Genomic DNA, 12644 nt, shown 5'->3' with positions numbered 1-12644 from the left:
CAGCTGCACTTCAATGCTCTTTAAAGGAACTAAAGCAGCAAAAACATGGTCATGTATAAACAACACAAAAAGTTAAATATCTCATCAACCAAAATACCTCTATGTGCTAAAATCCATTAAAGACACAAAATAAATACATCTGTTTTTAAAATGAGCCATAAATCAATAGTGAAAAGAAACTAAACAATCAAGCTTAAATAGATGCATACTTGGTTCCTTCCATAAAGTGAGCAGACCCCAGGAGTTCATCATCATTCCTTGGAGAAAACAAGAAGAGGCGTTGAAAGATTGTAATAATAGTAATAGAATTATATTTCTGGGAAATGACGGCACTTTATAGACAGGCTTATAAAAACTCAGCAAAACTGCATACTGTACGGAAATCCTGGAATTCCTGTACGGAATTCCTGGAGGAAACCGATGCATTTCATTTGGACCTAATTTATCAGTCTTGCGTGTGCTGGTTAAGATTTCAAAAGGTGTTTTAATGAGTGTCAGACCCACTAATCTGTATTTAATCAATGGATTGCACATAGCCCGTTTGTAGTACAAGGTGGAGTGAAGTCACAGGTGTTGTGCCAAGAATTACCTCCCCTGTCGCGGGAGCATGCATCACCCTAAACTTGAGAATTTTGGTGCGCAGATACACTCGAATAAATAGGATTTTTACTTTTATGGAGACAAAATGTGCTACAGTCAGTGTGCAATGGATAAATTATCTGCTCAGTGGGTGGGAATTCATGATTTTGCTTTCAACAAAATTCTAGATCATTTCTGACACTTTATTTGTTAAACTTAGGACCTGGAACCTACCAAAGATTTCCTCCCCTCCCTATTTTCACATTTATTGTCCTAGCCTTATGAAATCACAGAGACTAGGCAAGATTATGTGGGGAATCATTGTATCATTGTAAACACGTTATTTATCAAACTAAGCAGGGGAGGGAATCTTTGGCAACTTGGAATATGGAAGCTACCGAAGATTCCCTCCACTGCCTATTTTCACATTATTTCATTTTCATTTCATTTAATCTGGTAAGCCTAACTCCAAACTTACTCCATCATCTCTCATCTCCTGTTTTGCTGAAGTTAAAGCCTGGTTCATCTCTAATACCCTTAAGCTAAATTGCAATAAAACAGTTGTTGGGAACCAAGTTTTAACCAAAACTGAGAGTTTCTCTCAATTGATAGTCCCACTGCCTCCCCCTCTACTCAGCTCTAGAACCTACCGGTAGGTATCATTTTTGAGAGTCTCTCTCATTCACCTCCCACATCAATAACATCTGTTGAGCCAAGAACCTCCTAGTGATTATCAAGCCATAAAGTAGCATGTAAAATTAACATGTTTACCTGTAAACTATATGGAATACAACTATTATATGATGTAAAGAAAAGTTGATAAAAGTAAAAACATCAGAAAAGCACAAACTTAAGACTTTCTAGAACATAAAATAAACTAAAAAGGTTAAAATCTACAGAAGCCTATGCAGTATTAAAAGATAATACATTTCCTTAAATTAGAGATTCTATGAATCCTTAAATGGTGCACGAGATGCATCTCCGGAAAAACGTTCAGTGAAACTAAAGCATCGGGATTCAGATTGGTATCACAATAATAATCCAGGATGTTTATTGAAGTGAGATGTTCTCCTCCCTAGGGTAAGGATTAGCTATTTGCTCAACAATAACATACAGAAATAGAGTAATGTTTGAAATGTTTTTGTACAAAATGTTACTTGGATTTTAACTAAACTCTAAAATCCTAAAAGTGAAAGTAATACGTATTTGACTCAGTTTTTAAGCAAGTTATCTTTTTTGAGGAAACAAACTAATAATGTTGAAACAACAAAATAATGAGATCGGGTTCTAGAAGTGAAGAACTGATTTTTTTAAGAGACGTAAGACGTTAGTTATGCTTTAGATTATGTTAGATGATTCTACGTGAAGCGTAAAATAAAAACTGTTAACTGCACTGAAGATTAATATAGAAACAGATCAGAATTCAAAATGCAGATGACAAAAAGCTTAAAAGACCAACTCTTCTAGCTCAAAGCCAGTCCAGTAAAGTATATTAATACTTACTCAAATATCTTTGTGTTTCAAAAGACGTTTCTTTTCTGTCCTTCTCGCTCTCTGCTGTTAGGTGGGACGGGAAATGGTCTGATTAAACAACATCCGTGCACTGCCTTAATAAACGCTCATTCAAAGCCCACAGGAAGAGAACCATTTTATTTATTTTTTTGTTTCTTTTCTCGTTGCATAGCTTGACAGAGAACTACAGGGATAATTAAAGTCAGAGTGGACACAAAACTTGATAACATTCTGCAGCTCATGGTAAGGAAAAGATCTTCACCTATTGCGGATAGGTGTTGCTGTCGACAGTAGGAGCATAATGTGGCAGAGTAGGACAAGCAATGCTGAAATGTGTGTGCACAACTTAATTTAAATTCCTAGCTATCAGTATGGAGCCAGATAACATTTGACAATAGCATAAACATTATAATAGGAATAGTTAAAATGTATCCACAAGGGTTTGCAACAGCAGGGATTTCTTTCATTTAAAAATCACAACTGTAGACCAATAAGATGAAAAAGTTCATGATTTCTGTCTCCAATAAGTAATGCAGATTGTCAGACATGTACATTTCTAACAGTAGACTACTAAATAAAACAACAGGGTTTACAAATGGCAAAGCACCTCAAGTAGTTAATTCAGGAATATGACATCAATGTCAGATTATGTGATCTAGGTGCATAATCTGCTTCTGTCTCCTTGAACCCCAGTCGGCCTCAGCAGATGGCCGCTCACAGTTAGCCTGGTTCTGCTGGAGGTTTCTTCCTGTTAAAAGGGAGTTTTTCCTCTCCACTGTTGCTACAAGCATGCTTAGTGTGAGGGATTGTATTTGAGTCAATGCAATCAACTGGTTTTCCTTAGATAGAAAACTTTGAATCAATTTGACTGTATGATCTGGTTGAACTGTAAAGTGCCTTGAGATGACATGTGTTGTGAATTTTGCGCTATATAAATAAACTGAATTGAAAAATTGAATTAATCTATCCAATAAATTATAAATCTAGATGTCTTTATAAATGTTCATATAAAGAGGAAAAAGGATTTTTTTGCTTATGTTCTCATTTTTATGATACTGCTATAATATTTACCTTTTCTTACCAGTCTTATGCATGAAAACACTGGTCAAAAATTGACTAGAAGACTACTAAGATAATAATAATAGACAGTATTTGCAGTGTTTATTTTTCAGGTTAAATAGCACCAAATTGCCCCTGGATGATGCTTCCACCCTGTGGCAAAATGGTTGAGCCTAGGTACACTATGGAGTCTAAGATGAAAGCCAGAAAGCTGAGAGTGGTTTGATTATATTATTTATTGTCTTTTCTTTTATAATTTAGTTGCTATTGGAGAGGAACCTGTTTAAGGGTTGCATTGTAGATGTAAATGATTGTTTTACTCATGTTATTCTTTCCTGGTGTCATAATTGGAATACATGCTCTTGAAGCAAAAACAGGACCCAGGAACTCTGTGATGTGAAGGACCTTGTATAGGATCAGAAAAGGTGATAAAGCTTGATTGTATTTATGTCACCTACTCAGCTGTGTTAACAAATGTTTAAATGACAAAATTCCTAAAATAAATGTGGAACGTTTCGAAGCTGTAACAACAATTGCACAGTAGGATTTGACAGCCATTTTTGTCGAGTAAAGTTTCCTCCTGTTTTTGTTATCTTAGGAAGGCAAGATGATTGTATTTTCGTTCATGTTTCTTTGAACAGGTAAGATGATTGTTAGGTTCAAAAACGTAGGTTCGTAAAAGAAGGACTGAGTACACACAGAAAGGGATTTTTCAACAGCTTCCTGCAGGAGGGGAGAAAGAGCTGCAACCCAACACACTACTCTCTCTCGGCCCCCCTCCATCTGCAGTGCCTTTTATTAACAGAACATAACACATGGTTACAAAACAGAGTATTGTTCTGACAGGACAATTGATCAGGTCATAAGACAGGATGCTCCACTGACTGAATCACAAGGCAGAGTGAAGCATCTCCTTGCTCAATATTTCATATGTACACACATTAATTTTATGATCATCATTGAATAAACCTAACAATGATTTAACAAAAAAGATAGACTATTTTGTTTGTTGTTTTAGCCTGAGGTCCAATCTGAAGTCCTACAATCGTATTACATGATTTATTTCATTATTATCAGAAAGGTTAATTCTCTTAGATTTTAATTTGACAAATTATTGCAGGATGTTTGGGAATGTTACTAATTGCAGATCAGGGAGAAGATAAACCAAGAGACAATGGGACATTACTGGAATCATAAGTTTTCTTATTTCAATTTGAATCTTGAATACAGAAGCTGGACTCATGGAAAAACAAGTGAAGATACGTTACATCTCTAGATTTGGTTTCAAGAGCAGCAGACGGAGCACCGAGGACCAGATGAAAGCATCACAGGGGGGAGTCCTCTCTAGAATTAAGATAATAGAATTAGATAAGTCCAACACTATGTAATACAAGGGGAGGATTGGAATGATATGAATATTATATATTAACAAGCTATACCAATATTATAGCCGATGTTTGCTGATAAGGACACTGATTGTTATTTTTCTGTCTTACTAAGGTGATGGCTTGTAAAGAGCTTTGACCCCATGCATAAGACTGCAAACGGTCGAAAGCTGCCTGCAAAAATGCTGAAGGCATGAACCCGTGCCGCTGTGTTCATACCTTTTAAAAGCCAGGGACAAGCGCTGGAAGTGAAAGAACTATATATATATTTTTTTTTTTCAACAGAAAAGACCTCACAAGCATTGATTATTCTTGTTTTCTGCAAATACTGAAGATTGTAACATACCATTAATTTGCATAATTACCTGTACTGCTTTGCTGTAATTTTACATTGTAAACCATCCATAAGTGGCTGTTTAGAGGACTATTGACTGATTGACTTCTTATGACTAGGTTTAAATAACTGGATGTTTGAGTACCTATCCTTCACAGGTAATTTTTCTAATTCAGTAATATTCACTTTCATTTTTAATCATTAATCATGATACTCAATGATGATTAATTGATGGTTTCTTTTAAAGGTTTATATCTCCCAATATACACCCGTATTAAGCTGTGTTGTTAACATTAACACTTCATTTTTTACATTTAAATTTCACATGTACGTGTATGTAGTTAGTCCATCTCAGATATCATTTATACCACTTTGCAATGCCAAACTAATATTTTATCTTCAATGAACTACAGGGGGGATGCAGAATTAATTAAATATGTAAGTAATTATACAGGCCTATTTCTTTTATCCACATTAGTGATACATGCTGGGGGTCACATACGAATATTGGCGAAAACAAGATCTTAACTGGTAACCTTATGAGGATTTTGACACAAGACATCTTGGCAAAAACAGGAACCATCTCTTTCCTTTTTAAGTATCAGAGCCAAAATGGGCACACATACATTCACATACAGACCAGCAAGAATTCGAAATACCACTTGGTGCTAGGGTATAAATACAGCTTCATATGGGCCCGCCATTTTGGGGGAAAAAGCTTTAAGACTTTTAAGATGATGTGCTTTAAGGTATTATCCATGTGCAGGTGGATGAGATCAGTGATAATTAGAGACCAGACAGGTTTAAGCAGGTGAGCAACATGAACAAATAAGGTCAGCTATCAGGTCAGATCATGACACGCACACACACACACACACACACACACACACATATATATATATATATATACATATATATATGAAGTTTCCGTTTATTATACATAATGATTCTTGTTTGCTGAGGCAACATTATGAGTTTTATATCAGTATCAATATTGGGGTAAAATATTTTAAGTTGCTGAGATCTCCTTCCCCTGCTTAGTTTCAGAAATAATGTGTTTATAATGATGCAAGTTTCCCAACATAATCATAACTACTCTCTGTGAATATAGTATGAATTTCATAATGCTAGGACAATAAATGTGAAAATAGGGAGGGGAAGGATTCTTCGGCAGGTTCCAGGTCCTAAGTTTAACGAATAAAAAGTCAAAAGCAGAGAGTTTATTCTGACTGTAGCACATTGTGTCTCCATACAAGTAAAAATCCTATTCATTATGTCCACCAAAACTCTCAATTCTAGGGCATCCATACATAAGAAATANATTACCTGTACTGCTTTGCTGTAATTTTACATTGTAAACCATCCATAAGTGGCTGTTTAGAGGACTATTGACTGATTGACTTCTTATGACTAGGTTTAAATAACTGGATGTTTGAGTACCTATCCTTCACAGGTAATTTTTCTAATTCAGTAATATTTACTTTCATTTTTAATGATTAATTGATGGTTTCTTTTAAAGGTTTATATCTCCCAATGTACACCCGTATTAAGCTGTGTCGTTAACATTAACACTTCATTTTTTACATTTAAATTTCACATGTACGTGTATGTAGTTAGTCCATCTCAGATATCATTTATACCACTTTGTAATGCCAAACTAATATTTTATCTTCAATGAACTACAGGGGGGATGCAGAATTAATTAAATATATAAGTAATTATAAAGGCCTATTTCTTTTATCCACATTAGTGATACATGCTGGGGGTCACATACGAATATTGGCGAAAACAAGATCTTAACTGGTAACCTTATGAGGATTTTGACACAAGACATCTTGGCAAAAACAGGAACCATCTCTTTCCTTTTTAAGTATCAGAGCCAAAATGGGCACACATACATTCACATACAGACCAGCAAGAATTCGAAATACCACTTGGTGCTAGGGTATAAATACAGCTTCATATGGGCCCGCCATTTTGGGGGAAAAAGCTTTAAGACTTTTAAGATGATGTGCTTTAAGGTATTATCCATGTGCAGGTGGATGAGATCAGTGATAATTAGAGACCAGACAGGTTTAAGCAGGTGAGCAACATGAACAAATAAGGTCAGCTATCAGGTCAGATCATGACACGCACACACACACACACACACACACACACACATATATATATATATATATACATATATATATGAAGTTTCCGTTTATTATACATAATGATTCTTGTTTGCTGAGGCAACATTATGAGTTTTATATCAGTATCAATATTGGGGTAAAATATTTTAAGTTGCTGAGATCTCCTTCCCCTGCTTAGTTTCAGAAATAATGTGTTTATAATGATGCAAGTTTCCCAACATAATCATAACTACTCTCTGTGAATATAGTATGAATTTCATAATGCTAGAACAATAAATGTGAAAATAGGGAGGGGAAGGATTCTTCGGCAGGTTCCAGGTCCTAAGTTTAACGAATAAAAAGTCAAAAGCAGAGAGTTTATTCTGACTGTAGCACATTGTGTCTCCATACAAGTAAAAATCCTATTCATTATGTCCACCAAAACTCTCAATTCTAGGGCATCCATACATAAGAAATATGAAAACATTAAGAATATGGTTTAAACTTCCCTTTTTGTTCATATTTTAATCCGTATTCTCCTCAGTGGGCGTGAGTTTAAGGTGGGGGATTCTCGGCAGGCAGGAAATTCTTGGCACAACACTTTTGTTCACCTTGTGGCAGCTGCAGTGGCATACAGTTGCCACGAGGTGTAACTAAGCCGACAGGTCACCTGCTGCACTAACGGCTGTTTACTGAGAAACGGTTTGATTTCATGGTTTTTTCATGCTGGTTCTTTATTTACTTCTGATTAATTATGTGCTAAATTCACATATTTTATTAAATATTTTTAAACAATTTAATAAAAAAGTTATAAGGTCTGTGTAATGTCGTTTGACTCGTGATAAGAAAAACTAATGCGGTGATATGAAAAAAAATCACATAAAAATACGCTGGCACACTTATGAAGTCAGTGACAATTGTGTGCCACAAAGTTTTTAACGATAATGCCAGAGGATGCCAGGATGCTACCAAGATGTCAGAACTGCCTTGTCAAGGCCTTAAATATCCCATTGCAGCCACTGCTGTTTTTTTTGGAATCAAGGCTGATTTTTAGTAATTTGGATGTCAGGATAGTTTGAGCTACTGACTGTTAGTAAAAAAATACTTTCAATTGATATCATTATTAATTTTTAATTAATAAAAAATGTTAGGCCCAAAATATTAAGTAACTGTATACTTCAGATGTCAACTATATGTCCAGAAATCATAGTATGTATATGAAATTAGAAATCCCTGGCCATGAAGATGCCACAAGATGCAAAGGTAGACAAAGTGTTTGCAGTTACATTGGCTGTGATAACTTTATTAATAAAAAAAACCTTCCAGAAGGAGTAATTGTTCCTGAAATCTTGCAAAAACCTTGAGATTTTGCACATCAATAATGACAGAGCAGAACGTGTCTTAGTCTTTTTTCTTTTCAAAAACAAAAATTAAAAGCTCGGCTGGAGAGTTCTCATTGTAATCTCCCTCCCAAATCTGCATGGCCTGAAGGGTCTCTATTTGTTCTCTGTTGTCCATATAAAGTACTCTGGGAAATGCATCTCAACCTTCAAAAGTAATTTTTTTGGCACCAATCTGCTGCAGTGTGGCTGTCATTTAAAATAGCCTTTAATTTCTTCAAAAAAAAAAAAAAAATTGGTGAGGGTATTCAGTATGTTGATAATAATAATAATAGAACTTTATCGATCTCACATTGGAGAAATTTACCTCTGCATTTAACTCAACCCCTTGGGGAGCAGTGGGCTGACTGACTCATTTTATTTCAGTGTTAAATTCTGTTTAAAGTAACAGATAATAATTTTAAAAAATCTCCAGACTTTTACTGGTTGATGATTTTCTTTATTCGGACCATACTGATTTTTAAATCATTACATCTGCTCTATGCCATTTGAAAACACCAAAACTAGGCACAGTGGAACAGATGAGGGCTTCGGAATTAGCTTCATTTGATTTGGAAATCAAATCACCACCCTGCCCCTCAAAATGCAAATGCAGAGGCTCTGTCCCACCTTAATGTACTTTCTGAGGGTGAAAGCGAATTTTGTGGTGTCCAGGCAGATATGGACACTCCCTGCTCTAGATATGGGTGATCTCTCTATTTTGCAGTTTCAGGATTCCACCATAGGCCATTTTCTGAAGTATTGGAGGGAGGGCATTATGCCAGATGATAAGGAGACACAGTTAGAGAGTTGATTTATCAGTTGGGGTGACTCAGGCAGAAGGAGTTAATACTTTATCTTTGTATTCACCAAGAAGATTGGGGACAGCGAGGTTTAGCAGGTGGTGTTACTCAAGTGTCTACAGGAGCAGGTTCTTTGCTGCGTCCATGATGGGTTAGAAAAAACTTTCCTATGTGTTCCCTCTATATGCCTCTGGCCAAATATGTACAGTGACACAGAGCAGTGGTGTAGAAGCTGTAAGTGGTGTCAAAGGTCAGCCTAAGGTGACGAAGTGTATGGGCTCAGTCAAAGCATTACGGCCACATGAAATGTTGGCCAAAGATTTTATTGTACTTTTTTTTTTTTATTTTTTTTTTTTTTTTTTTCTTGTTTTTTTTTCAAAACTTACTCAAACTATTACAACTAAAGATCAGAGAGCAAGCATTGGTTTCAGCCATTTTGGCCTCAGGGTCATATTTAGTCGGATGAGGGAAATAGTGTCGAAAGTATTCTTGTCCAGCAGCTCATTAAAATGTATAATATCGAGAAGACCCACACAACTCCTTACCGCCCTCAAAGCAATGCGAGTGGTTTAACCGCAGGTTCAACAGCGCTTCAACAGTAGGGGGAAACGGAACAAAAAAATCAACCATCAGCACCAGGATTATGACAGAAGAACCCTGGACTCTTTCTCCTGTATGGTGAAACCGGTGGCTGAAAACCAGTGGTACTAAAAGGAGCAGATTTGATGGCATGCTCATCCCAGTGAAGTTGACTGGCTCACTTGGTGGGATCAGCCTCACAGAGGATGTGGATCTTAAGTCTGGATCTCCTGGTTGGCCCTCTCTTTCTGACCATCTATTTGGGGGTGTAAACCTGACAGGAGGCTGACCCCTAACAAAGCACAAAACTCCCTCCAGAATCGGGAGACAAACTGGGGACCCTTTTCAGAGACAATGTCAGTGGGGAGGCAGAGCCAAGGGCGAGTGCAGTGGATTCACATAGAATTCCTATACATACTGCGCGGGGAAGGGCGATGAAGCGTCCAGCGGTGAACTACATGTGGTTAGAGCAGTGACCGCTCTGCTTCCACTTTCATGCTAACAGAAAGAGCTGAGTTGTTGCTAAGCAACAGCACAGCACGGAGAGAGTTTGAGCGGTGATCGCTCAAGTTTAAACGAGCTGAACTTTTCTATGAAAACGCAACATGGCAACCGATCAGGGACTGGTTGTAGGCAATGCTTTTTTTGCTTTAAATGGAATACAGATAAAATGTTTTAAAAAAAGTTAGAAATAAGGAATACTCTCAAGAGGTCTTTAGATGGCTTTAAAAATAGCCATTTGAATTTAGTCTAGAAGGACTATTAATTGTCCTCACTTCCCTTTAACACAAAGCCCGGTCTGTCACTGCCCACTATCTGTGCTTTCTGTAAGAGTAGATTTACAAGGAAGTCTCTCTGACCTTTTTGCTGTGAAGCAGTATTTAAGTGTGCTGTTTTCTTCCTTCGTTTATACGGAATAAGAAAACCAGACACAATATTATACAGAAGATATCATACAGTTTAAATACTTTATAATATGGTCTACCTTAAGCTATCAATACTGTGTAGAGGAAAAGGATCCATTTGTTTAACAAGGAACATCATTTATACAACTGAGACCGTTTCATCTTTAATTACTTTACCACACTCAGTAAGCCGTTTAAAATAAAGTTAGAATGAGATACAGTATGATTGAGACAGTTTATGCGATACAGTTCCATAAAAATGTGAGATAATTTTATTAGTTGTCCGCTGTATATTAAACACCTAATAAACGCAGTAAGATATTTATAGGATTTTATTAGGACACATCTCTTCAATCTTCCTGTTTTCCTGTTTAAGTGTTCCTGTCAGGGCTTATAATCATAGTAAAGCTAAAGCCTGTTTGGAAAACCTCAAAGCCCAAGGACTTCTTTCTTCACGCTGCAACCCAACAATGTATTTCCGGCTTCAACACACTCTGGTACACATGGAGCTGAAGAAAAAAAATAGAAAACAGAATTACTGACACATAGCCACACACTGTAACTTACTGTGTGGCAAAAAAGTATTTAGACAGCCACTGATTGTGCAAGATCTCTGATTTAGAAAGATGAGCAAGATCTGTACTTTTAATCATAGGTACACTTTAACTACAATTTAATACAGGAAATCAAATTGTAGGATTTTAAAGTCCTTAGTCCTTAGCAAGTTTCAACCCAATACTTTGTAGCAGAACCCTTGTTGGCAATGACAAAGGTTCACCTGGTTTGCAGACATGTAACAGATATTTGTGCCTATTCATCTATGCAGATCTCCTGTAGAGCACTGATGTTTTGGGGTTGTTACTGGGAAACATGGACTTTCACCTCCCTCAAGTTTTAATGGTGTTGAGGTCAGAAGATTGGCAAGTCCACTAAAGAACCTTGAAATGTTTTATACAGAGCTAGCCCTTCATTGCACAGACTAGCAGTCTGTGATCATTGTCATGTTACAGGTCTATGAAGACCACACATTGTGCTTGTCTATGGTTGATCCCATACTTACTTTTGTTTATAATTAAAATTAAAAATCTTTAAAAATCCTAATATGGATGTGATTTCCTGAATGTTTCATTACATTTTATTCCCCCCACAGTTAAAGTGTATCTATGATAAAAAAAATGCAGGCCTCTCTCATCTTTCTAAGTAGGAGAACTTGCAAAATTTTTTGCTGACTTAATCCTTCTCTTCCCAGACAGTTTTTTTTTTAACCCAAACCCTACACCTAACCCACCATTTCCTGCTGATTATCTGTATTACCATTCTGAGCCTTGATCCATGAAGCAGTCTTCATTGTGAGAAGCTCCCACTCCTCTTTGGCATCCATCTTGAACCCATGAAGCCATATCAGAGCCAGAATGGAGGCCCACACCTCATTGTTGACCTAGTTTACAGGGAAAGTCAAAACAGGATAAAGAAAAGGAAAGATGTCATAATACTGCTTTCTTTAATGAGACACCATATTAAGCTATTTAACTGACTTGGTGCTGTTTGGTGGAAACTAAGTAACTATTGCTTAGCATGTTTGATGTGTTCCATCTTTATTCTGAGCCCAAGCTTAAACATGAAACATGGTGATTAGTTTGTCTTCTTACAGCATCAGGGTCCTGGATCCAACTATCCATTTTCTCTGCCTCATCCCAACACCACTGGAGATTGACCCAAACCCATGTCCCCTAAACTACAAATGTTCATTTCTTGCACTCAAACTCTTAAATGTAACTCTTAAATGTATTAATGTGGGGAAATTATTATGTACAATTTATTGTTCATTATTTTGAGAGTGACCCACCGATTTTGGCTTTGACTTCTCCACCTCCTCTTTGTTCTTTCCAAACACAGCAGCCAGATCTGCATCAAGCTGCCAGAAGCCGGATGCCTTCTGTAGGGAGACCAGCTGCAGCAGAGGGTCTTTAGGGGGCTTCGGGGGCTGAATGTCCA

At 36.8% G+C, this 12644-nt stretch overlaps 2 protein-coding genes across 2 annotated transcripts in view; both read right to left on the bottom strand.

The window, feature by feature from the left end:
- Positions 1-12644, bottom strand: part of LOC107094208 (von Willebrand factor A domain-containing protein 5A-like) — a 55376-nt gene that overhangs the window by 24475 nt on the left and 18257 nt on the right. The gene's annotated exons all lie outside the window — the stretch shown is intronic.
- The window catches only part of LOC107094204 (von Willebrand factor A domain-containing protein 5A-like), a 25556-nt gene continuing 23600 nt past the window's right edge, over positions 10689-12644 (bottom strand). The window contains exons 12-14 of the mRNA XM_015389692.1: positions 12496-12644; positions 11964-12087; positions 10689-11158 (exon numbers count right to left, since the gene is read on the bottom strand). Of these exons, the coding sequence (XP_015245178.1) occupies positions 11079-11158; positions 11964-12087; positions 12496-12644 (353 nt within the window). The 3' untranslated portion in view covers positions 10689-11078. The remainder of the gene's footprint in view (positions 11159-11963; positions 12088-12495) is intronic.

Source organism: Cyprinodon variegatus, unplaced genomic scaffold, assembly GCF_000732505.1.
Source record: "Cyprinodon variegatus isolate N-32 unplaced genomic scaffold, C_variegatus-1.0 Scaffold470, whole genome shotgun sequence".
Taxonomy (NCBI): domain Eukaryota; kingdom Metazoa; phylum Chordata; class Actinopteri; order Cyprinodontiformes; family Cyprinodontidae; genus Cyprinodon; species Cyprinodon variegatus.
The sequence above is the reverse complement of the archived record's forward strand: the minus strand, read 5'-3'. Positions and strand labels throughout refer to the sequence as shown.